Consider the following 24,319-nt stretch of genomic DNA (forward strand, 5'->3'; position numbering starts at 1 on the left):
GAGCTCCAGCTGAGGAGAACAGTAACAGCCCTTCTTATGCCTCAGTCTGAATGATTTTTTCCTTCTAAAGCTCTTGTTCCTGAGGCCCAAGGGATTGAAATGTAATTTTATATTTAATTAGAAAAAAAAAGAAGAGGTGCTAGTTCAGCTTTCCAGCAAGAGGCATTGGAAGCCTCCCTTCCCCACAAAGGAGTGAGTCACTTCTCAGAGGACTCTCGAGAAGTGCATGAATAGAGGAAGATGCCACATTCCTTTATGCTTGGCCAGAGACAGACCTCCATGGCCCACAAGGCTTCGTCCAGTCCTATGTTGTTGTCCCTTACAGGAAAAGTAAATTCCTTGGCATCCAAAGAGTGGGGAAAGCTGGATAATTCAACTCCAGCAGCTCAAAGATAAACACGTAAAACAAGAAAGACAGTCTCCCTCTTTTCTTTTACAAGAAAAATCTCAGTTCTACTGGCCCACAATAGCTCCACCATCACTGTTCATCTGACCTCTTCCAGGACCCCCTAACCAATACCATCATTTATGATCCGCTTTGTTTTCAGGACTTTTCTGGGACTTTAAAATAGAGCCACATCCTTGTGTGGGCTCTATGCACTGGGCAGGGTTTGGCAGCATGAGCACAGCGTGGAACATCAGCTGCTGAACTGGTGGGACACAGCCCTAGGTGAGGACAGGAGGCATTGCTGTAGCTGGGATGGGAGCAGAGGAACAGCAGCTCACAGCTGGGGGCTGCTGGAGCCAGCAGCAGCCCTCTGTGGGCAGAGTTTGACAGAGGAGAGGTTGGAGTAGCCCATCCAAGTGGCTGTAACCCACTGTAATGTTATAAATAACATCCTCCAGGGCCTCCTTCCCTCACTTCAGTGCCATTTCTTATGTCTGGATAACAGCAATCTTCACAGCAACCAACCCAGCCATAGGATGAACTAAGAATTTCATTCTTCATGCAGGAAAAGTCTCCTCGCTTTGCTGTGCAATGGGAAGTGGGGGGAGAGGGAGCGGAGGGCAGGCAAAAGTAAAAATAAAAATAAAAAGAAAAACACCAAAAAAACCCTTGTTATGGTTTCATTTCTAGGAGGGTGAGGCGGGGGAAGGGGAAGAGGGAGGTCAGTTTGTCTTTGAACATGTCGGGTGCCGCGGAGCCGCCAGAGCCACCCCAGGCTGAACGGAAAACAGTGCCCTGTACTTCTGAAAGTTGGCCGTGCCTGTTTTGCTGGGAGACTCCAACCAGAGGTGACAGGCCTCAGTTATGAAAGGGGAATTTAGGTCAACAATCAAAGCTGCAGTCAGGGGGCCCAAGAACAGGGAACTAAAGGTTGGGGCTGTTTTTTTCTTTAGCATGCTTTAATCGTTCAGTATCAAAGTGCAGAAGAACGCTTGAAAGAGCAAATATTCTACAGGAACCTATAGAAAGCTTTTATCTGTCCAGAGGAAAATAATTAAAACCGACAGATTTGGGTTAAGTATCCCCATGTTCCATGCAATTGGATAAGTCAGTGAAGATCCACTGGAGCAGTTCTTGAGTTCTGCACTGGATATTTCATGGTGTGACGTTGAACCCAATACAGTTTTACAAAGGAGAGAAATAATCTCTCCTCTCCTTTGCTGTGCTTCCCCCAGCCCCACTTCCTTCCACAACAGTTAAATAATTCAAAGTCCAGAGTACTTAAGAAAACATCTCTGTCTATACCATTTCCAACACAGCTAAGAGGCCTCCTGAGGTCACCCCCTGAGACAAGGAGTGGTTCAAGAAAACCACCTAAGGCTTGCTCAGGTGGCAATGTACTACTTAAGGAGCAAAAAGCGGATGTTTGCTGCTGCTATCAATCTAGCTGAATTCACACCAGATTTTATCCCTTACAAGCTATGCCAGAGGATTCAGACCTCAGAGAGAAGGATGGAGTTCTTTTTGTTCTGCCGTGAAAGACAAGAAGTTCATCATGTAGAGGTACAGAGTCTAATATAGCCATGCCTAATTAACATTGAGAATGTAGCCTAAGGCCTTTTAAAATCACAATCTTTATATCAGTGTAATTTAGCATCAAATTAAGAATACATTGTGTACTATTTCTCAAAGTCCCAGTCACTCATTTGCTCAATGAGATACCTCGAAGTCTGAAAACAGGGAGGTGAGAAAAACTACAACAGCAAAACACGAATTTATAGTGGCTGGTTAGTTATGAACATTACATAAATCCTTCCCTGTTGATAACAAAATCATGTGGGCTGCAAGAGAGCAGCCACTGGCATGGACAATCACATTAGTGACACTCCAGTGAGCCTATTGTGGGAATACACCCGCTAACAGTATAGAAGAGCTTACTGCAAATACATCTGGTAGGCTGGGCTTAGAGAGAAATTACAGATTGTGAGGGTTTTGAGGTGTAAGTGAACACACACAGCACTGTAACCACAGGGCAGAGAAGAAGCTGAGCCCTTGCAGTATTATAACAGGGCTGGGTATGGCTTTTCTAAGGGCTCCTTCATCTACAGCCTCAGTGTAAACAAGGGTTAGTGGGAAGGTTTACTCCTTATCTAGATCTCCTCAAGCATTTAACAATAAAGCTGCAGGACCAGTGGAGACTGGTGCTTGGTGAATGAACTGTTTATGATCTAATAACCAGCTTTAGGCGGGCTTTTAGATCGACAAAAAATTATACATCCTTCACAAGGGTCAAACAGTCCCATATGAAGTCTGGTATCATGGGAACATTCCAGACAAGGGTAAGAATATTGTAATACCTGCAAAACTATTTATTTCTCCTGCCGTGTTCTGAGAAACAACTGAATATTTTTGGATGAAGCTTGGAAAACCAGTATGCATCCATGTTGAGATAATTTTAATACGTACAAGCACAGGAACAGTGAAGATAGTAGAGACAGGCTTCTCTTGGATCCTGCTTAACATCAAACTCTGATATTCCATCACGGAATCACTGCTATATGCCACAAATATGGGAGACTTTGCATTCAGTTTGATTCAGACAAGAATTCAGGTTTTTGGCTGCCAATTTTAGATGCTCTAGTGTAGCCCAATCAAAAAGTTGAGTTTCGTGTTTATGAAAACCCAGATAACCTTCAAACATAATGAATGGAGAGCACTCAGTAAGTTTGTTGGTTTGGCTGAAAGGGATCATCACGCACCTCTGAACTCCCAAGCCCATCTCTGCTCACTGCCCAGCAGAACCAGATTATAAATTAACCCTCCCAATTTACCCAAGGCAGCTGATTCACCTCCAGAGAAATCCAGCATTAACACCATTTCCACTTGAAAAGCAGGTGTTGCAAAACACATGGATACACATCAAGAGGAAAGCTTGGAAACCATTCATCTGTCACAGATACATGCACAGCACACACAAACCTGAGAAAAAAGGACATTAAGATAAAGGCACAGCAGCACAAGGGTCACTTGACTAACACAGATGAAGTTACCCACCAACGTTTGGTGGAACATGAGTCATCTGTGCTTCCACATCTCCTCTTCCTGTCTTTGCTGTTTGTCAAACACTGATTATCTATCAAAGCTCTACAGAGAAATTTACTCTTGCTCACACTAACACAGAGTGGCTTTCCTCCCCTTTGTAAGAGTTAATGCTTGAGAGTAACCACAGAGTATCTTCTGTGGAAAGAGCAGACACATAATACCATAACTTCCAGGCAATCTAAATGATAAAGAGATATTTCTGGGTTCCTTTTAGAAAACAGCAGAGAGAATTGATCATAAACTGGGTCAAGATAGGTCAGCATACCTCAGAGCAGATCAGATGGCCAGAGCATCCCAGGAGGAAATATCCTCCTGGAAGGATTATTAGGGGCACATCTGTGCCATCAGATGACCGTGCACAATACCCATCAGCTCACGGGGAGTTCAATATGGCATTTCCTTTCAGAATGTGCTTTGTGTCTGACGAGCAGAGCAAGTCAATCAGCTGCGGCAGCATCCGAGCCCAGAGCAGGGCTGGAAAAGTGTCCAACACGCTGCCCTGGACTGCCACAAACACGGGGCTGGGAGAAGGGCAGCTCTGCACATGAGATGGCTTGTGGTGCTGATCAAAACACACAGCCAGGATTAAACGGGGGGACAACAACACGGCTTGTTTTGCTTTTTAGAATTCCCTTGTCTCTGACCTTTACAGCAGCTCTAGGGCAGCGCTGGAACCAGCTGAGCAGTTACTACTCCCAGCTGCAGCCAGGAGAGCTTTTACACCATTGCACAATGCGTGTGTGTGTTTGCAGGGGGGAGGTTAGGGCTGGAGAACAAAGGAGGAAATCTAGTGGCACCTAAATCAAACATTATGATCAATGAGGGAGTGGGAAGAGAACCTGGGGAGCAGGGACAACCTTACAACCTTTCCAGGATCAGACAGATGGCCAACATCCACATTATTACAGAAACAAAACAAAAACAAAAAATTCCATGAATGCAAACTAGGGCACCCTGCGAGGAGATTGTAAAAATCACATCATGATAGCTTAGACTTGTCTTTGTAATTGAGGGGCATTTCCACATGAAACAGTTCTAGTTATTTAATTGGATTTTGAGAACATTCTTGGGCAGGCACTCTGTGAGTGCAAAACTGAGTAGTTCCAGTGCATTTACACTGATTTATACCCTGCAAGGGCTTTGCCTGGTGAAAATTAAATATCTTATTGTAAAAATATCTTAGATCTTATCCAGACTCAAATATCTTATTGCATCTGGCTTTCCCATATGACTGCATCTTTCCTATTCTACTAATAGAAACAACTGAGGCATTTATCAACCTTCAAAGAACTGTCTCCAAAACAATCCACAGAGGAGGAGACTGCGACAGCAGTGGGGAGAAGGGAGCTGATCGTGCCTGTTTTCTGCTCTTGCTTATGAAAGGGATCTGGGCCTTCACTAATCCTGACTATTTCATGCCTCAAATTCCCTGCTCCATACTTGCACACAAGTTCCAAACCCATACACAAACCACAGAGATATTTCTGCTTTCTAGGAAACGTCCTGCTGAAAAAAACCTGCCTCTCCAACATGATATAACTATTATAGTATGCATTCCAGATAGGCTAGAGTCACCACATACTAACCTAAGTATATAATTTTAGAGCTTTATTATTCTGCTCGGTTTGAATCCAATTTCATTTGTTTTGGTATGATTTTCCTCCTGGAAATACCTGAGCCTGTGTTTCTGCTCTACAAATACCAGTGATCACTTGATCTGTGAGCACAAATAAATAGACATCTAAAAACAAATTCTCACACAGATACTCATGATGTCTTAGAAGTGCACAGAAACAAATTCACACCTATTAAACCGAAGACTGTAGGTGTGAAAATTCAGCCTTTAGTTCTTAAAGGACAAGATGGGACAGTGATGGGCAAACCTCCAAAAGGTCATAATTCTGCTGCGCTTTCCATAAGTGTTGCCAAAGCCAAATCCTTCTCAAAAGTAATTGACCTTCTCAAATCTGCAGAACTGGGAGAAAAAATGTAAAAGAAACAAGCTACCTTGGAAGATTTTTGGCAATTCTTGTATTTAGCTGAGCAGCAGGAAATATCATATGTCCAACCTTTCTTATGTTATTTCAGCCCTTCTACTTCTGGTTAAATTTGGAAGCAGAGCAATGAAGACTAACAAAATACCATGTACAGGCACGATTTTCTCTGTGCAGGGGCCTATATATACATGTGCACATGGCTTGGAGGGAACAGACTGGGGCATTTGGAGCACTTGGCTTAAATTTGAGTTTTGAGGAACAGCCTCCAGCTGGGGATGGCTGAAATTAAATCCTGTCTCAGAACACTAATTGCCTTCGACAGGGTTTTGGTCAATGTTTGCAACTCAGCTAGAGTCACAGGAATAGGTCATTCCAGTATCCTGCATCCCCTGGACTGGTGTTCTGCCCTGAGACTTAGGCAGACCACCCAGCAAAGGAGTGGCAAGCTAAACTCACCCCCAGCTTATTCTCTGCTTTTTCACCCACTTTGTTTTTAAGGGTCTGCTGTGTTGGCTCCACATTCCTGGCATTGCCAATGGTCCTGGTTCCAGAGGGAAACCTTAATTTTTGCTCCCCCAAGTCTATTCTGGAGGTAAAGTCTCAGCATCCCTGAGGTCAACAATAAAGCTCTTACTACCTTCAGTGAGGAAAGATTTCAGTCTTGTTTTTCAGGTGGTTTTTCAGACAGTGCACTGGATTGTTTCAAAGGGGAGAAGCTGAATCATTGCTCAGCACATCATTCTGGGAAAAGGTGACAATATCTAAACAGGGTTAAAAATATCATGTGAAACAGAACCTTACAATTCAACTGCAGTGTTGGTGAGGAAACCCTACAATGACCTGGAAATATTGTGGTGACCAGAAATATCCTACCAATGTCAAGGAGAGCCCATCAAAATGAAAAAGAGAGAAATGAAAATATTTGAAATTAGCACTTTAGTGCTGCTTGTGCTTTACTGTTGGGTTCAACTATTTTTCCAGTAACAGCAAAAAAAAAAAAAAAAAAAAAAAAAAAAGAATACTCTGACATTAGAAGCTCTTAGACATAATATGGGTGACCACTGAATTAATTCCTCTTTAAAGACCTTGAAGTTTGGAAAAAGAATTATTTCTATATTGAAAGCTATGGTGGCAGATATTCCATCACTCTGCTCAGAAAGGTTTTTCAATTACTGACTACTCTCAAGGCTAAAACACTGCTAAAATACTCTATTTTAAAGCTGCTTAGTCTTCACTGGATCCATTGGATTTACTCATATCCTCTAGTATTCATTTCCAACCCACAGTTATCAGTTTAATATTCCCAAAACATTTATTTAAAGATCATGATGATCAAGTCACCTCCTAATCTTCTTGAGTCCAATACTTCAAGACTTGTTACAAATCATATAATTGTTACTGCTAATTGTTTTCTCTCTAAATCCTCTTCCATACAAGATCCTTCTTAAACTGTAGACACCAGAATGGGACAAAGTGCTTTGGCAACAGCTACTGCAGTGTCATTACAGGGGTAACACAACCTCCCCAGTCCTGTTCAATATCTCCTTGTTTACCCAGCCAACGATGACTCCAAACCTTTGGCCACAGCCTCACATTGGCAGCTCACATTTACATGCTTTATCTATTCCAACAGGCAGTTGCTGCTCCACATTCAGCTTCCAGGTGAAAGATCCTTTTCCCCCATCCATCCTTTGTGCGTGACCTGCTGCCCCTCTCTCTATATGAATGACTTCACATTTGGCTTTACTCTAATACAAAGTTTGCATGTTTGCAGCTTTTGAAAACACCCAACTGAGAGTCCTGTTCTGGTCATTGTTTACCACTCCCTGCACTCTGCAACATCTGCAAATTTTATCAGCACTGATTTTGTTTTCTTGCAGGTTGTTGACAGAAAACATTAACTAGTAAAGAGCCAAGATTGCATTGTGCTGAATAGGAGGGAATCTGGCCAGAGTCACACTGTTCAGGCAATGGCTCTGTTTTTCAGTGGGGGAAAATAAATACCTGTGATACTCATGAATACGAGCTTACACAAGTCAGGAGAAAAAAGATGGGACAAATAGATAAGTAGGAGATTGGCAAGATGTGCCCCCTGTCTTTCTGTCTCTTTGGCATTCCACAACCTCAGTCTTCCCTTTACAGCAGCACAGGAACCCAGCACGACCATGGCCAACAGGGCTCCTTGGCTGAGCATTCCAACCTGTTGGTGCAAAGGAATGGCATTTGTTATTCGCAGCTTCATTCAGGAAGCACTGCACTAGTGACATTTCCTCACCCTTACAAACAGCATCTCTCTGCAGGCTGCTGAGAGACATTATCCCACCTTCGGAGATGCAAAGGACAGAGCTGAAGGCACCTCACACCAATTGCAGAGCAGCAACTAAAACCCCAAAGCAACCTGTGCACTTCCACGCTGCCACAGATCCAGCAGCTGGAATTAGCAGGAGAGGCAGTCTGCTTCTCTCACACAGGAGTTGCATCACTGCTGAAACAAACACCCTTTCTTTCTCTCCAAGCATCTAATTTATCACTGAAGGAAATCTCTGTTCTCTTTCCGAAAGCACCAGCCAAAAAGAAACCTCTAGCCTTTGCAACAGCCTCTGTTTTCTCCTCTGCCAACTGGTCTCTGTCCCCCCTTCCCCTATAGAACATCTTGTTGCAATGCCCTTCTAGAATAATGTTCCCATAAACCCATGTGCCTGTTCCAGCTTGTCCCATCACCAGTGTGTGACAAGTGTCAGAGAAACCCATAAAAGACAGACTGTTGGCTCGACAGGGCAAACGACACCATGTGTTGAACACATTGACAGTTCTCAATAAATAACAGCCCTGCTGAACAGCTGGTTGGATGGCTGGGGTTTGGAAGAATGTTGGCCACATCGCCTACTTGCGTGCATCCTCTTCAGTGAGGCACAGAAGATCCTGCGCATGGGGAGCGGAAATACATCACTTCCAGAATGCACCAAAGAGGAATAAAAAAAAGAAAGCATCTCAACACAAGTGAAAATCTTGACTCAAGGGTTATGGCCAATTTTGGGCATACAGAAGTGCAATAAAATGCTGGTTTGTTGATATAGGTGCAAAAGATGTTTCTCCTTAGAGAGTGGAGAGATGGGCAGTGGTAGGGAGAACTGTCCTAATCTCATTTCCTTCTTCCCTCTCTCTCATGGAATTCATGATGCCCTCTTAAGTCTGAGAGCACAGAAACTATTCATGGAACAGTTTGGCCTTCATAGTGTGACGCAAAACACAAGGTTTTGGCAAAAAAAAACCCTTTTGCTTCTCTGCCTCTACCATCAGTGTTTGAGGCTCAGAGAAGAGTTTGGACCAACATTCAGCCTCCTCCTGCTGCAAGGTCTCTTCCTCCAGGAGTGCAAGTGCTCCCAGCCCACCTTTGCTGCCAAATCCCAGCCCTGCAGAAGCCTCTGGAGGAGAAACACGGCCCCTTGCTGTCTCATTTTGCCTCAGTGAGACACAGCTGCTGTTGATTCCCTCCCTGGCCTGTTCCATGGAGCCTGCAGGTGTTTGCAGATGGCCATTTCCCAGTAAACTGGTGGTATGCTGATGTTTAAAACAAACTAAAATAAACCCCCCATGCTTCAGGGTCCAGTTGAAGACCACTGCTGACCACTGCCTCTGCTGAGACACAGAATGTAAACAGTCTGCTTTATTAAACCAACCCTAGCAAGAGGACTGTGGGGAATTCCAGCCTTTCCCAGCAGAAGTTCCTCTGTTCTTCAATAATTCAGAACTCCTCAAAGGGTAAGAACGAATCACTCAACTTTCCTGCGAGGAGAAACTGTTGATAGTTATGATGGAATTCTTGGAGGAAACTCACCCATATAAATAAGGTCCATTTCCACCATGCTCCAGCCTGCTCCTTTATTTAACCTGCTCGCAGGCAAAGGGGTTGTGCAACAACTGATAAACTCTGACAGTGCTGCAATGCAAAATGCTCACTTCTGGTTATCCTCCCCCCATTGGGATGGGAGGTGGAGAGACCACATTGGAATAGCCTTACAGATAAGACTTGACAGAAGGTATTTATTCAGCAAGAGAAACTACTCTTTCAACAAAAAGCCATAGATGAACTATTTTAGAACACCCCATTTTAAGGTATGGCGATTGTGCCAGCACTGGACACCTTTTGTAGTACACTTCTAAAACTTTGAGGCTCTTAGAACATAAAGTGGGACCACAACTTCCACATCTAAGATATCTGTAAAAGCTTCCTTAACCTCAAATTCCAAACACACTCCTTATGGAAGAGAGGGAGCCTGAGACAGTGACATGAGCACTGCATTGACACTCCATCTCTGCCCAAATGAGGAACCACAGCCCTGACAAGGCTGCCACCCTTACTGCCGGAGCTTTTTTATATCTGATGATCTTCCTGTGCATTTTGAGTGACCAGAAAAACTTACTAGAGGATCCAATTGTCTCCTGGAAGGAAATAAACACCTAATCCACTGACCTTGTACCTGAGACCAAGGTGCAGTGCTAAACCAGGAGCAGCCACAAGTAAACAGACTATTTATTCAGCTCTCCCTGTGTTGTCAGAGATTTGTAGGACCTCTGGAACAAGTAAAAATTCTGTTTTCCAGCTGCTGGCACCAGTACCATGTTTTGTTCGTGCCCACAGTGACCACAGTCCTGTGTTACCCACTCCCCTGGGTCCTGATCACTCCTGTCTCCTGAAGGGGTGGTTCTGTGAGAATGGTGTGCAACACCAGATGAACCATCAGCCCTGTGCTGAGACTGTAGTGGACAATTATCCTTTGGGCTATTTTTGTCCTTTTACAGCCTTTGCGCAACTCGAGAGCAACAGTTTTGCCAGGAGCCAGAATCTAGATTTTGATGTTAAAACAACAAAAACAACAACAAACAGACAAAATCAATGGATTTACCAAGAAGAAAATCTACATGGCTACTGAAGTCAACCTCCCTGCTTGGGGTTCCTGAATGCTGTCCATGGTGATTTAAAAGCAAATTTAGACCAAAATTTTTTCCCCACTTCTTTTGCACTTTCCACAACGATGGGAAAAGATGAGGAAGACACAGAGTTAGACAGACAGGCAAACATCTCATCAAAGAAACTCCTACAAGCAGATGCAGGGTAGGAAACATCCAGCAACCCTGCTGGCTCCAACCCACAGCCCAGGCCTGGGTGCGTGGTTGATTTTCATTAACTAACTTTTCTTCCCGTGAACTTCCTCCGAGGGTGTTTGTTTATAAACAGAGGAGGGAATATTATTGCTGGAGAGGGGACAGTACGGGCAGGGGTGAAGCAGTTTAGGCCACAAGCCTGGAGAGCAGAGTTCAGGAGTGTTTGTTGCCGGAAACACAAAGGGCTCACTGTAACACTGGTACGTGGCCCAGTTCCACACAGTCTGGAAGGATTACGATATAGGTATACGCAGAAAATACTTCAAAAAGCAAAAACAACCCCACATTGTACAGATGTTTCCCACTGCATCACCATAACCATTACACACCCAGCTAAAACCACCAACAGCGGTGACGGTGGTTGGAGGTTGTTCTCCACAACATCCACCTCTCAGCTTGGTCACTTTCCCCATTGCACGACCTCTGTCTCTGCCCCAAATTCTACACATTCACAGCTCTGGAGCAGCCTCCCCTGATTTCCTCTCCAAAGGAGTTACTCTAGGTTTACATTGGTGTGTTCAACACCAGAATCTGGCTTGTATTGCTCTTCCTTCCCTCTGCCAAGTATGTTTCAAAACTGTGTGTGTAATGCATTTACTTAACATTTGCTTTTTCTCCCAGTACTCCTTTTCTCCCTGAACATCTCCATTCACGAGCAACACTACAGGAGGCTTCCAATTCTTGTCTAGTTTATGCTGAAAATAATCCTCATTAAATTATCACTGGTGAAAGGTGCTGTTTTGACCTCCGAGAGGCTGCTCTGTTTATCCACAAGACAGATGACATGTAAGACAGTAGTAATGCAAGCTCCAGATCTCAACTTTAACACCTCAGACTTTACAAGCACAGATGCTGCTGCATTCACAACAAACTCTCGTGGATTGGATGTACAGCCTCCCTGGTGATGCTCCTGACAGAAACACTGGTTGTTCAGCCATAAGGGTATGCACTGGGTGGTGATCCCTCCCCAAAAATCCTCTGGGACCCCTTCTGCAACCTCTCACCTGTCTGGATTTAACTACAGGGTAAGCGAGTTGTTTTTGTCCTCAGTTTAATAATCTGATATATACAGAGATTTTCAGCATTTCCTAGGCAGATAAGCAGTTACAACTTCCATTTTTTACAAGCCATTTCAGCAAGTCAATACAACAATCAATGTGCAGATGGATAAAAAAATATCAAAGTCTTCCAATTTAAATAGGAGTACTCTGAACTAAGGGGCTTTGCTGATATTTGCTTTTCTCTCCCATTGTGGGCTGTACACACTGTTCCATCTCAGGAACACAATAATTTGTGTGGATTCAACCATCACCAGCATGTCTGGCTCAGAGATATGAATTCCAGACCATCTGATTTTCTGCCATCTCCAAGGATCTCATGTCACAAATTCCAAGTGCCTTCTTCCCCCAGCCCCTGTGCTGTCACCAGTGGGATGTCACCTGGCAGGTGACAGACTCCATCACCACCACTGGCTCAGCACTGCCACTATCCACTGGAGAACCATCAACAGCTGCAATGAAACATCCTACAGGAATTACGGCATTGACTTCACATAGAGATTGATCTCAGCTGAGGAAAAAAACATCATCATCCCTAAAAACAATAGCAAAAAGGGCTGCTGGTGGGTTTGATGGCTGGCTTTGTCAACCAGCACACTCCCACATCCAGAACAAATCAGAGTGTCCCTCCATTCCTTAATTTCCCTGATTTTAAGGGATGTATTCTCTCACACCTGAGATTTATCACCATCAACAGCAGGAAGTTTTGTGGCAAGTTCAAGGCTATAAAACATAATCTTTCTGCAATGATAAAGAAAAATAACAGCACTAAGATACATTAGTACAGGAGAAAAAAACTCCATTCAAAACTAATAACACTGGTAACAGCAAAGGCCTTTCCTTTCCATTCCTATCCCTGTCTTAAATAAAACAAACAAAATAATGGTGATAAAATCTGTTTCCTCAATCCAGTGGATGATCTCTGCGAGTACGTTTCCAACACTAACAGCAGAGATCAGGCAAGGAAGAAAAGGAAGGAGGAAAGGAGCCTGCAGCTGATGCTCGGTGTCAGGAACAGGGCTGCCCTTCTCCCAATTCCATGACGACAGAACACTCCTGGGAATCAGATGAGGGAGGGGAAGATGGGTCAGAAGAGAGAAATCCATATGGGAAAGTGATTTAAAGCAAACAGAGAGACAGTAAATTAGATAAGGAAAAGATGGAAAAACACGACAGAGGGGAGGAAGGAGAAGAGATAATAAAGCCCTTAAATATCATCCAAAAGGAAGACTTGAGAGCCCACCAGGCCCCAGGAGGTGCCCAGCACAGAATAGAGTGGTTTGTTTCTCTAACACAGCAAATCTTTTGCTTTCATGAGCTGGTATCATATCTCTCAGCTGCTGCTTTCACCAGGCCAACTCCAGATGCTTCTCAGTTTCACTTCCCCCTCACTCCCTCTCCGCGAGAGCGAGCGCTCGCTCCTTGTTTGCGCACGGCGAGGATGGATATTAAACAGAACAATATCAATAATTCCCGGAAAATAGGCAAGCCCAGGAGCCTGCCTGAGCACACGAGCACACTGCCTGCTTACCCTGTGTTCCCACAGCGCTTCCAACACCAGCTGGCCCAAGCCACCAGCCTGTGGCCACCCTGGGAGGGGACACCACCCTCCCGTGGCACGGACGGCGGGAGACGAGCAGGAAAGCAGCGGAGCAGGAAGGAGGGAAAGCAGGGGAATCAAGGACACCAGACAGCAGGGGAAAAAGCTGAGGCTATGATGGTGATAAGAGAGGGTGGAGGGATTGGACGGGAAAGTCACACACTTACATCACCCCGCAGGACAGAAATGGGACAGTGGGTTTGGAATAGGGGAGGTTTTAACGTTAAAAAATAAAAAGGGAGAAAGAGAAGGGAAAAATAAGAAGAAAGGTTGACTGAGAGAGAGGCCAATTTGAGATTTGGAGCATAGCAAAACCAAATAAACATATCCCCAGTCCTCTGATGTAAGGGCTTCACAGTGTTTCTTCTCTCATGTCCAAAGCAAAACAGGTCTGCAAAAGAAAGGATGTTGAAGTGAGGACCACAGACAGGTCCAGGCTGTAGAGAAGGAGTGTGGAAAACTCTGAAATCACAGCCTTTGCCAGATTCAGCCAAACTCAATGATATTTTTCATGATCTTGACCAGATTTAGGATCAAGTCCATGTTTCCTGTGCAACCACGAATCCAGCCCCATTCTTTGAAGAGGTGATTGACTTGTATTCATATTTGTTCACTTTTAAGTATGATATACAATGTACCCTCACTTGGTGCTGCCAAACTTATGGACGTTCAACAGTCCTCAAATTGTTCTGATCACTGTCAACAAGGATAGCAGAAAGCAAATTTCTGTGGTAATATTTTTACTCCTGTTCTCTTTTTGAGTTCTGCTCCGCTCCTGTTCAGAGTAAGAGTACTTCAACTTCATGGATGGCTTTGGGGAGAGTAAACTTTATAATAGGCACTAACATCAAATCAAAGCAGTTTACAAGATGTGCCACTTGTGTCAGAATATGTGGGGAAATAAACAAGCTGTTCCTCCTTGATCATTGGAGTTTAAATGCTCTATTGATCTGGGAAGAAAATCAAAGGTGCTTTGGAAATGGTGTGTGTGTGTGCATGCATGCTCACAGCAGAGAAAATGCAGAGAAATGTGGAAAGACAGAGAAAACAACACAACAATCAAGTGTTCCTTCTCCACAGAAAGGTGAAATAAAATCAAGAATCATATCCAGATGGCAGCAACCCCCAGGTGGGGAAATGGGCACAGAGCAATTGAAGGGTGAGGTCAGGGAAAAGGTACATCTTCATCTTCAGAAGCCTCTTTTTTGGGAAAACAAAGAAACAAAATGCACAGCAACTGTGCTCAGAACAATGCAGGAAGCCAATGCCCAGAGCCCAGGAAATAGAAGAGTCCAATGTATTTTGCATATATAAAATAGGAAGATTGATATTTACTGCCCATGTAAACAGTACTAGATGAAAAAATTGGTAGCATTAAGAGAGGAGGGCAAATGAAGAAAAAGATTATATGAGACTTGCTGAGACACTTGAGAGAAAAAATATACAGGATTTTGATCAAACAAGTATTTTCTGATGCATTTTCTCAATCATCTGGAGTATAAGATGTGAAGAGGTAAAAATGCAATCAAGCATTATTCATTCCTGCTACAATGGGATGTAGGAACTGCCACACAGACTAAGACCAGAGAAGGGTGGGAAATGTTTGATAAAATATTTTTCTCAGGAAAAAGGGAAATTAATCAAAACAGACTATCTGTGGGAAAGGATCAGTTTTGGCAAATATTCCAACTTAAAATTTCAATAGAAGTTTCATAACTGTCAAAACACCTGATTCTTTTTAACTCTCTGAAAATAAGAAAGCTGATACCTTTTACCAGCCAATGTTTTTCTTTCTCATACTTAACGGTTTTCTAAACCAATGTTTTGGATTTTAGGTACTTAAGATGTTGTCGATCTGTCCTTCTCTTTTCCTGTCTTACATTAAAATGGCGACTCCCAGACTTAGCTAAAGAGCTTTGGTTTATAGTAAAGCACTGGGAAATCTTCTGTGGCCTGTGCTATATCAGAACCTACAAAGTGGATTTTCTGTGAATGTTTGGACTAATTATCTGCTGTTATATCCCTGACACTGCGGGGGACTGAATTTGGCAACCCAGGTGGTCCCTTCTCTGCTTCTGCTCCTGTAATTTCTATTGGAGAAAAGAAAAGAGGAGCTGAAAAAGTAACAGATAAAATTAGAAGCAAAACTATTATATGGGAGCATTTCAGATGACCCCAGCCATGGAAGGCTTTATTTTTGTTTTTTTTTTTTCAATATGTCTTTTTGAAAAAAGACACTATACGTTGGCTTTTTTTTTTTTTTTTTTTTTTTTTTTTTTCCTCCTGGCTCAAGCCAGCATGAAAATCCAATGTGAAAGCACTTGGTTAATCCTTTGGCCTTGAGAGCACCTAAACCCTGTGGGTCCTGCAATATTTTTCGTGGAATGGTTTGGGTTAGAAGGGACTTTTAAAAAGTCATCTCATTCCACCCCCCTGCCATGGCAGGGACACCTCCCACTGTCCCAGGCTGCTCCAGCCCCAGTGTCCAGCCTGGCCTTGGGCACTGCCAGGGATCCAGGGGCAGCCACAGCTGCTCTGGGCACCCTGTGCCAGGGCCTCACCACCCTCACAGGGAAGAACGTCTTCCTAATATCTGATCCAAACCTATTTTCTGGCAGTTTGCAGTCATTCCCCCTGTGTCCTGTCACTCCAGGCCCCTGTCAATCTTCTCTCTCCATCTTCCCCATTGGCCCTTCAGGCCCTGCAAGGCCACCCTGAGCTCACCCAAAGCTTCTCCTCTCCAGGTGAACACTCCCAGCTCTCCCAGCCTTTCCTCCCAGCAGAGCTGCTCCATCCCTCTGATCCCCCTGGGGCCTCCTCTGGATCTCTCCAGCAGCTCCAGGTCCTTGCTGTGCTGGCCCAGGGCTGGGGCAGCTCTGCAGCTGGGCTCTGAGCTGGGCACAGGGGCACAGGGGCACAATCCCCTCCCCTGCTGCCCGGACTGCTCCTGACACAGCCCAGGACACAGTTGGCTTTCTGGGCTGCCAGGGCACGAAACACTTTTGAGTTAAAGGTGCTCCTGGATGCATTGGGGTTTCACCCCTCTTATGACAGACCCATGTCCTGGCAGAGCCAGACTCAGGCTCCAAAGGTGGCTTTTCTCCACCAGAAGTCCCTGCTCCCCTCAGCTGGCTGTGAGTGACCAGCGAGGTGTCCACTGGCAGTCAGATCTTTGCTGTTCATTGTGCACAGGCAAGGATCTCTCCTACCCTTGGCAAAGGTGAGTGGACTCCAAGATCATGGAGCTGCCTCAGCAAACACCTGGCTCAGCTGTGCAAGCAGAGAGCTGGGCACTGGAAAATGTCACCTACCTGTGTGGAGGGTCTGGGTTAGGGTTCATCAGAGATACCCTCTGGCATTTGGGATTTGAGCTCAACCCTCCTGACACCGCGTGTGCCTGGGGCTGACAGGGGACATCTGTGCTCAGTGCAGCCACAGCCTCAACATCCCTCAGCCACCTCCTGGCACCACGTGGGGTGGTGCAGAGCAGCTCCAGCCTCATTCCCTGGAGGATGCTCCAACCTGGAACCCGGAGGATGCTCCAACCCCGCCCAGGGCTGGCTTTGGCGGTGGCTTCGCGTGCGAAAGCTCTCCAAGGGCTTCCCCTCACCCTCAGCCTTGCACAGCTCTGCTCTGTGCTCCTCCAGACATCTCCAGGGTCCCTGAGGACAGCCCTGCTCCTGCTCTCTCTCTAAGCACCATCCTCACTGCTTGCTTGCTGTCTCACGTGAGTTTTTCTAACTGAAACAGGCTAGCTTGAAATAAATCAGGCTGAAATGAAGCTTGGAGAGGCAAACTCAGCCTGGGACACAGCTCTGTGCCTACAGAAGACAGCCATACATCATTTAGGAATCTAAGCTTGCCATCCTTCACACATACAGAGTCAAACTGCCCTCACTGTTTTATTATCATTTAATTAATTAGAGCAGCCCATGTGTAAGTGCTTTAAGGAGGAAAAGAAACCCACAACTTTCTTCAACAGTGCTGTTCTGACTCTAGAGTGTACCTGGTCAAAAGAATGAGACCAGATTAAATTGGAAATGTTATGGAAAGAAAAATAAGCTGATTCTTGTCCCAGCTTCCAAAGGCTGAAGGAAATGTGCTGTTCAAATGCAAATATTTAGTAAATGACAAGCTGTGAGGGTATTTTGTTCAGTGACCTATGAGTCAAGCCATGTCCAGATCCATAGTCATGAAGTGGATAATCATTTGAACCCAGCCACAGGGAAGCCAAACCCACACAGCTTCCCCCAACCCCCAGCAATGGTGTTTTGGAGACTTGTCACCCTGCAGGAACATCTATGCAGATGTTCCAGCTGCTGTCACTCCCCTCTGCCCACCATGGGACCTTGCACAAGCACCAATGAAACAACAGAACTTTAAGTTTGGTATTTGACTTCCTCCCTCATTGTAGTTCTTCATTACAGAACAAAACTAGAAAATTCATGCAATTGAAAGATAACAGGCTGTGGAAAACTCCACGTTATCTACCTGCCTGTTGTTTTAACACCAGTGAAACTCTGTGTAAACTCTCTATTGAAAACATCCTCAAGTTCCCAGCACACCTAGCACGAGGATCAGCTCTGGATCCAGAACCCAGCTCACCAGTTTTACCTGAAGTCTATTAAACCAATATCAGACTCCAAAACCTCAGAAGGATACAACTCTCCAAAGTAAACATATATTTTTAACTCTGTAGAGGGACTAGACCTATGCAGTGTCAGTCACATATCTGTATAATCGCCCAATTTTTGGACTCTGACACAGATGTTTCTCAGTCTCTTACATGCAAAAGTCGTGGCTTAAAGTCAGCTCCACCGTGCTGATTTTCTCTTTTCTCTCCCCTTGGATTCTGCTGCAGTTTAAGGTTTATCAAGGACCGAAGTTGGGAAAACATAGGCACTCCTTTACATATGAAGCTTTATTAAGTTGGGATTGTGCTCCCTGTTGGCAGGCAGAGGAATAGAGAGACAGAGGGGAATGCAACCAAGGGAGGGGGGGAGAAAAAAAGAAAAAAAAAAGGCAAAACAAACAAAAAACCAAACCAAAAATACAAATAACTTTCACTCTTCAGAGCAGGCACGCCTCTTACTCCGGCTCCCGCTACCGATCATTCATCCCACTCTTTTCAGCTCGCAGACAGTAAAGAGTCAACATCTCGCTCCCGGGAAAACATGAGCCGCCCCACAGAGCAGCAAACACCCCGACAGGGGCTCGGGAGGATCCTGTTTCTCAGGATGGGGCTGCGTTTTCACAGTGGAACTGGAATATCTTTGATTACAACAGCAGCAAGGTCAGCAGCGCTTTGAAGCCCCCCATTCCGCACGGTGTGTGTGCATTACCTAAGCCAGCAGAGCAGCACCTCAGTAACCCTTTCCTGGCCCGGCCTGAGCGGGGGAAGGTGCCCGGAGGCGCCTCATTGGGTCCATGTGCACATGTGCGTGTTTCCAGGAGGGATGCGCTGCGCTGCGGGCTAGGTGCGCGCATCCCAGCCGGGCTTCTCCAGGAACTCTGCGGCCCGGGGAGGAACGGAGGGATGGAAGGATGGAAGGATGGAAGGAGGGATGGAGGGAGGCAGGGATGGAGGGAGGAAGGGCGAGTGCGCAGCAGCCGGGAGCCGCACCGCGGGAGCCGCTCCGAGGAGCGCAGCCCAGCCCCGACAGGGCTCCTGAGCTTTTGCGTAACGCGGATCAATGGGTCAGACTTCCAGTTTCCTAACAGCTTTCGCTCTGACAAATGCCAGAGCAGATATCAGTGGAGTCAAACAGGGCGGCAATAACGTCGCTGCCAAGCAGCGTGAAAATTGGCAGAGCCTGGCACCAGGACTGCCTCTCATCAGACACAGGGCATGGCCCGGCACAATGACGAACCCACTTAACGGCGCTGTAAAATTAGCCATTTATGAAAACAAATTGAATACTGCAGCAGAGGGTGACGTAAGGAGAGTTGGCTCCAGACAGAAACTCCTGAAGCCTGGATTAGCAGAAGAACTCCGTTATGTCAGGGCTCAGGCGCGGAAGCTGATAACAACTTGGGTCCTACAGGAGATTTTTAACAGACACAACAGGTTTCCCCTACAGGCACACGTGGGGCTCCCCCTGTACGACTTGCAGTGATTTCTTGTATGCCAGCAGCGAGGGGGGCGAGGGGAGCAGTGGTCACGGGCAGAAAGTTGAGGGGCAGAAAGTAGGTGAATACACAAGAGCAACTCTGAAAAAGAGGTGTGTTCCAGTCAATCCCACCCCTTCCCTCAGGTCTGTACAGACACAGAGCTTCCCACTTTGCAACTGGGATGAAGGTTGGGGAGAAACTCACTTCTGACACTGCTGGCAAATGTACCCCAGTCCCTTCCCCTCCGAACACTCAGATGGGCTCTTGGTTTCAGTGGGGTCCTACAGATGCAAATTCAACAGCAGAACTGAGCTCCTCAGTCTGTCACATCCCAAAACAGTGAAAATGTGAAAGCCAAGAGTTTTGGCAGCCAGAACTCTTGATTTCCTCATTGAGGGAAGCGTAATCTCTCCCTAAGCTTGCTGCAGGTCTGGGAGGCTGTGGTGTGCAGAGGATACTCCAAGTGAGTTCCTCTTGGACCTCTTCCAGGTGTTTACACACAGAGCCAAACCTGGCTCCTCTTCAAGAGTGTGTGCGAGGGGGGCAGGGGGAGCTTAAAAATAAAATAAAAATCACCAAGTCCTCCCGAGCTGAGCTGAAAGATCTATGGTGCAAAACTGGGGCATTTCTCTTCATTTTTTCACAGTGGAATGTTATTTCCATGCATAAAATGGGTCAAGTGTTTTATACAGGCAACAACCCAACCTCCCCCATCCAATTAAAGCATTTTACTACAAATGATCTTTGTGCGTGTTTGTCTAGGTTCCCTGTTGTGAGAATTAGAGACACTCGCACCAAAGACAGACATGGGGTCCTAGGTGTTGGAATAAACACATTAAAAAACACTCCGACCCTGTTTTGGTACCGATGAGATTCTGCGTAAACCCCAATTCTGCCCTTCCTAACTTGAAAGGGAAGCACTTTGAGCCCTGGGGTTTAAGTTAGGGTTGGGAATCAGAAGAGCAGAGTGTGAGAGAGCCAGAGGGAATAAAGCGAGGAATAATGTGATTTCGCCTATGAAATCCCTGCTCCGAAGGCACACGGGACCAGCCCGTGCCCGGCACCTCCTGCCCGCCCCGGCACAAACCGCGTCTCGCTCCTCGCGAGCGGGCGGAGCGCCTGCCAGCAGGGAAAGTTAAGGAAAAGCACGGCTGAGTTCATCTCAGTTTTTGTTTTCTTTCGGACAAAGCAACTTTCTGGCGAGAGGGCAGCGGCGGCGGCCGGGGCTGGGGCAGAGGGGCCGGGGATGTGGCCGGAGGGAAGGTGGCAGGGGACAGCAGCGAGCGGGGCTGGCGGGGCAGCCGCGGGCACAGCGCTGCCTCCTGCGAGGAAGTCACTCCGCTTAAAGGGCAAGGGGAAATCCTCCCTGTCTCTTTAAGGCATCCTAGGACATGGAAACTTTGTACTTTCAGGGAATCTCCTTGCCAAAATAACTGTAAAACATGTCTTCTCCCCGCCTCCCCCCCCCTCCCCCCCCAATACCCGTTCTCTTTCTGACTTGTTTCCTTTTTTTTTTTTTTTTTTTTTTTTTTTTTTAAAGGCATTTCCATTTTCTATGACTTCCTTCAGAGCAAAGATGGATGTGGCGACATTTATAAGGGTTTGTAACCCTCCGAAAAGTATCCGATTTCACGACAACTTTGCTGCACTTTATCACTAAAGCGAGGAAAGGGCGGGAGGTGGCGGGAGGGGAGGAGGGAAGGGGAGCGAACGTGGGGAGAGGGACCCAAATTCAGGATGGGCTCATAAAATTTAAATAAGAAAAGTGCAATACTCCTTGTTATTGTCCAGCTCAGACAGCTTAGACTGGTAGCTGCTTTGTGTACTAAATGATTTTATAGGGCTGTTTGACCTTAGAATCATTGATGTTACACTTGCCATTTCTAAGGGGAGACAAAAATACTCCACACATCCTCTAGCTGCAGTGCGAGTCCCAGCCGTAGCTGAGTGTCGAGGGGTTGGGAACTTTATAAACTCATTTGATTCATTTGAGGTTTCACAATAGCCAAAAAGTTCCTTTATAGCTTTTTGGAAACCACATGCTAACACTGCATCTAAAGAGCGAACAGTGGAGTACACTAAAAAGCCAATAAAACCAAGGAAATCGTAGGGGGACCTCAGATATGCGTTTCTTTGCAGCCACACACCAGTCACATGCATTTCTTTCCATACATACAAACAAGCCACTTTCAAATGCTCTGCTTACAGTTTTCCAACCTGAAAATTAGACCCAAAAAAACCAAAAAAAACCCCACCCCACCGTATAGAGCTGGCTCTTCTACCCGCACCTCAATCCGCGCCCCTAGAAAAGACAAGAAACTACCCCCAGGCTGCCGCCGTTCCCCCTATGCAAAAGTTTACATAACTTTTCCTGCGAGCCTATACTTCCAGGCGGTCCGCAGAGCTCCGGGATCTCCCGGGATGTGTGGCGGGGCCGAGGCGTGTGTGCGGAGCGGCGCTGCCATCGGCGGTGTGCCGCGGGGCGCTCCCGCGGGGCTGGGTGTGCACGGCCCCGCTCCCGGACACACGCACGCCTCCAGCCGCCTCCCGGCACCGAGCGGGGATGCTGCTGCAGCCACAGGCACGGCCGGACCTACCTGCAATGACAGCCGGAGATCTCTGTCCGCCTTCGGCTTTCAGCCACACTTGCAAAGTGAAGGCATCTCGGGGCAGCTCAACGTCTGCCTTCAGCCGCAGCTGATCACCTTGGCCACTGAAATAGAGCGCCCTGCTCGGGGTAAGGGACTCCTCTTCGTCCTTTACCTCCCGCTGTTGCCTCCTGCGGGGGACATGCCCAGGCTCCAGCCCAGCAGTGGAGCGCCTTCCTCGGGCTAACCTGGTGGCACAGGTGCCCGGGGCAGTGTGGAGGAGCTGGCGGCTGTGCCTGGTGTCCCTTCGTGCCCTGCGGGAGCGCTCGTCCATCCCACATTCGGGTCCACTGGCTAGGGCTGTACAGAGAAGCGCAAGAGGCAGCAGCAAACTCCAGAGCTGCATTTCCAATCTTCCCCCCCCTTCTCCCCTGCAAATCCTCCCGATCTGCCAGCTTTGGGCTCCTCCTTGCCTTGACTTTCTTCTCTTGTTCACCCTTCTTGGTATTTGCTCTTTTTATAACCCTTCTCAGTTGCTTTTTCTTTTCTTTTTTTCTTTTTCTTTCTTTCTTTTTCCTGCTTATAGATTTTTTTTTTCTCCTTAAAACAAATAAAAAAATCAAATAAATCAAAACTCCTTCTTGGTTGAAATGTATTTCTGTGTTCTTCCTTCTCTATCTGTCTTCTTCTCCTCTATTCCTCCACAGCTGGAACTCCTCTCTCTCTTCTTTTCTCTGCTGAATTTTCTTCCCTTTATTTTTTTTTTCTTCTTAAAAAAAAAAAAAAACCAACAAAAAAAAACCACACACACTCACACACACTCACACACACACACAAAACAAAACAAAAAACCAAAACAACCCCCCAGCTTTCTCCAAGACTCAGACCCACTGATTTCCCTCCCCCCAAAAGATGCTCTAATCTATTTATTTTTTTGGCCTCCTTTATAACATAAGCCACAACCCCCTCCTTTCCCCCAACCTCCCCCCCTCCCTTCTTCTCCACAAAATGAAAGAAAAGAGAAAAAGCCCCTCAGAAGATGAGTAAACAAGAATATGCTAATCTACTCTAGGGTGCTCCACCTTCCCAATTGAATGATTCCCATTAAAACTGCAGGGATCATGACTAATCAATCAGCTTGAAGGAGCAGATAGCTCCAGAGGTTCAAACACTTTTGCTGTTTTCCTTTTCCCCCTTCTTTTCCTCTCTTCTTCTTTCCCCCTATCACTTCCCCCCCTATTTATTTTTTTTTTTAAAGAAGACAATCAAGATGAATGGATCAATGTGACAAAAATCCTGCACCCCCCTTTTTGCAATCTCCCCAGCTTTTCTTTCTCAGTCCAAAACACACATTCCTATTTTTTTTTTTCTTGGCAAAAGAGAAAGCTATTTCTCCTCTCAGACTCCCCGTTGCACTTTGCTGGTAAACCTTATGCTCCTCTGCAGCACATAAAGAGTCTTGAAACTTGAGTCTCAGATATTTTTTTTTAATTGCTTGCTTTCTTTCTTTCTCTCTTTTCCACTCTCTCTCTCTCTCTCTCTTTTTCTAATTCTTTCTTTTCCTCTTATTATTTTCTCAAAGTTATGCAATCAGCCAGGCTCCCCCTTTTGTGGTCCCCCTCAGTGCAGTTGTGTGCAGCTAATCCAAACGTTGCATCAAAGGTCCCCATCGAATCATCAGGAGCTAAAAGGAGAGAAGCTTTTTGAAGAGCATTTGCCTTCCAGAAGCTGTAGCAACAGAGTAGGATTTGGCTTTTGAGTGCTCCAAAGACTCCTGAGTTATTTTTTGGAAATAATAATTTTAAAAAAACCCAATTATTAATTTTATTGGTGGATTGAGTCAAAAAATCCTCTCTCAATATTGGCAATTTTTCAGCCTAAGGAATTCAGCTCCCCTGGTTTCCTTGGCTTGGTTGTAGCCACAGGTAAGCTCCTGGCTGCTTGCTGGTTTGTAGATCTCTGTTTCTGAGCTGGGACGTTTCTTTTTTTTTTTTTTTCTTCCTTTCCTTTTTTTTTTTTTTTTTTTTTCTTTTTTTTTTTTTTTTCTTTTTTTTTCTTTTTTTTTTTTTTCCCACTCTTGAAAGATCTCAAAAGCTCCCCCTGATGGCAACAAAAAGGATTTTTCTAAGTCCCTAATCAGTAGAAATGACTTGGCAGTGGCGCTCACAGAGCGTCTGGGCCACTGCTCCCCTCTGAAAAAATCCAGTGAAAACAAGTTCAATCACACCAAACCCAGTGTGATTTAACTCTCACACCACTCACATCGTCCTCCTCTTCCAGCTCTAAAATGATGATTGTCACATCTTGTT

The 24,319-nt window shown here is 45.7% G+C and overlaps 1 protein-coding gene across 1 annotated transcript in view; it reads right to left on the reverse strand.

Moving 5' to 3' along the window:
• The window catches only part of PAPPA (pappalysin 1), a 175,839-nt gene extending 152,899 nt beyond the window's left edge, over window positions 1–22,940 (reverse strand). Inside the window, exon 1 of the mRNA XM_066332468.1 lies at window positions 22,020–22,940. Coding sequence (XP_066188565.1) covers window positions 22,020–22,416 — 397 coding nt within the window. The 5' untranslated portion in view covers window positions 22,417–22,940. The remainder of the gene's footprint in view (window positions 1–22,019) is intronic.
• Window positions 22,941–24,319: the final 1,379 nt, after the last annotated feature.

Source organism: Sylvia atricapilla, chromosome 19 (genome assembly GCF_009819655.1).
Source record: "Sylvia atricapilla isolate bSylAtr1 chromosome 19, bSylAtr1.pri, whole genome shotgun sequence".
Taxonomy (NCBI): Eukaryota; Metazoa; Chordata; class Aves; order Passeriformes; family Sylviidae; genus Sylvia; species Sylvia atricapilla.